At 48.8% G+C, this 1,745-nt stretch overlaps 1 protein-coding gene across 1 annotated transcript; it reads left to right on the top strand.

Moving 5' to 3' along the window:
• Positions 1–720: 720 nt before the first annotated feature.
• Positions 721–1,721, top strand: VFPPC_18657 (ATP-dependent DNA helicase PIF1; the record flags this gene model as incomplete). Its single annotated transcript, XM_022430235.1, has 2 exons — positions 721–1,639; positions 1,684–1,721. 2 exons carry the CDS (start codon positions 721–723, stop codon positions 1,719–1,721), a joined length of 957 nt encoding a protein of 318 aa, XP_022284772.1.
• Positions 1,722–1,745: the final 24 nt, after the last annotated feature.

Genomic DNA, 1,745 nt, shown 5'->3' with positions numbered 1-1,745 from the left:
AGTACATAAATCTTATCATGATTCACATAACCATTATTTTACCTAACGCAAATATCGATCCTCATAGAATTATGGCCACGTGGTTTTCAGCTTGACGGTGGGCCCACATCTATAACCTACAGCAAGATCCTAGTAAATATTGTGTCCTCCTGCTCGTTCTAAGGGCTGGGAGCTTCCACTAGTGAACCCTGCTGTCACGTTATGAGACTCATTGTTAACTAAGCTCTTTTTCAAAATTGTTATTCTTGTTGTTCGAGCTGCAGACAGAGTCTGCAGCTCTCCTTTTAATATCAGAACCCTTCCTTTCGTCCGAAGCAAATAATTGCTTTTTCCGGCTATTCTCAGTTCTCATAGCCGACGTCATGACAACCAGCATTTACACCAAGTTTGCTTGTTCTGTCAACAGAGGCAGTTTTATCCGACAGAAGCAAGTCAGGAAAAAAGCTTCGCTTTACCCCCGCGTATATCCTATCCGCGGCCCCTCGTTGCCAGCGCAAGCGTCAAAAATCCACGTCACGTGACACTTTTCTACTCTTCCCAGGGCCAAAAAAATTCTCGGTTAAACGGCTAAATTCAAACCGGGTTTTCATTGGCCGAAAATAAAAATGGAATCACGTGCTAGCGTGTCGGAGACGCGTTCGATCCCCCGAAACAAAAGCACATCCAAACATCTATGTGTACCCAGCCTGCCGGCTTCGGGTTTCGGGGCTTGATTTGGACATGGCGACCTCTAGCTCGCTACCTTCTCTGCAAGGATCTACTATCGTAGTCCGCCCCTACATCGATTCCCAGCCAACGAGGTGCTGTACCAAATGCCGCAAGGACTTCCCCGAGACGTCCGCGTATTTCAAAGCGTTTAAAAAAGGAGGGTTTGCTGCTACGTGTGTTGATTGCACGGCTAGATATTCTGCTGCGAAAAAGGCCAAAGAACAAAGTGCACAAGGGTTCGTCTCTACAGAAACTCGTGGCCGAAAGAGAAGAGTCCTGGGAGATACGGATCCAAATGTGCAGCGGAAAGCGCCTAGGCTTGCACCAAAAGTGCCTGCACGATGGGATATGGCTTCGCAACACACGAAGGAACAGATGAGATCGAAGGCTGCTAGAGAACGACAGAATCGCTATCGACGAAACAACTACTTCACACCTGTGCCAACCCACTCCGCTGGAATGGACCTTCCAGCGTTCTCATCCATTCCATTCCCCTCTCGAACGCCAACACCTCCTACGCCGCCTCCTGCTCCACGCGAAGCTCCTATATCAGACACGGATTGGACGAATATTACTACGTTCCATGAGTATCTCAGCAAGCAAGAGATGGAGACATGTGCTCGTTGCCAGGAACGTTGGTTTCAGATGGGGTTATTACATGGTGTTTGTGGTGCTTGTTTGAAACGGGACAGGAATTTACAAGCGGGAGAGCCCTTCCTGTTCAGCAAGGGTAATAATATGGATCCTGGGGTGGTTCCTGACTGTTTGCGGGACTTGACGCAGATGGAAGAGATGGTGATTGCCAAGGCGCATTGCCACATGATTATGAAGCGTGTCCGGGGTCACCAATATCACTACACCGGGCAGAATAATGTGACGTTTATCGATGCTCTTCCCTCTCGCCCTCAGCATGTCGATATCGTACTCTTACGCCCTCATGGCGCCCGGATGGGCGAAGAGAGATATAAACGTCAGTTCAGGAACGATTTTCGCGTTCGTCGAGGCTACGTTGAGAGAGCGTTACATTGGTTACAGCG

The sequence above is a fragment of the Pochonia chlamydosporia genome (genome assembly GCF_001653235.2).
Source record: "Pochonia chlamydosporia 170 chromosome Unknown PCv3seq00049, whole genome shotgun sequence".
Lineage (NCBI taxonomy): Eukaryota > Fungi > Ascomycota > Sordariomycetes > Hypocreales > Clavicipitaceae > Pochonia > Pochonia chlamydosporia.
The sequence above is the reverse complement of the archived record's forward strand: the minus strand, read 5'-3'. Positions and strand labels throughout refer to the sequence as shown.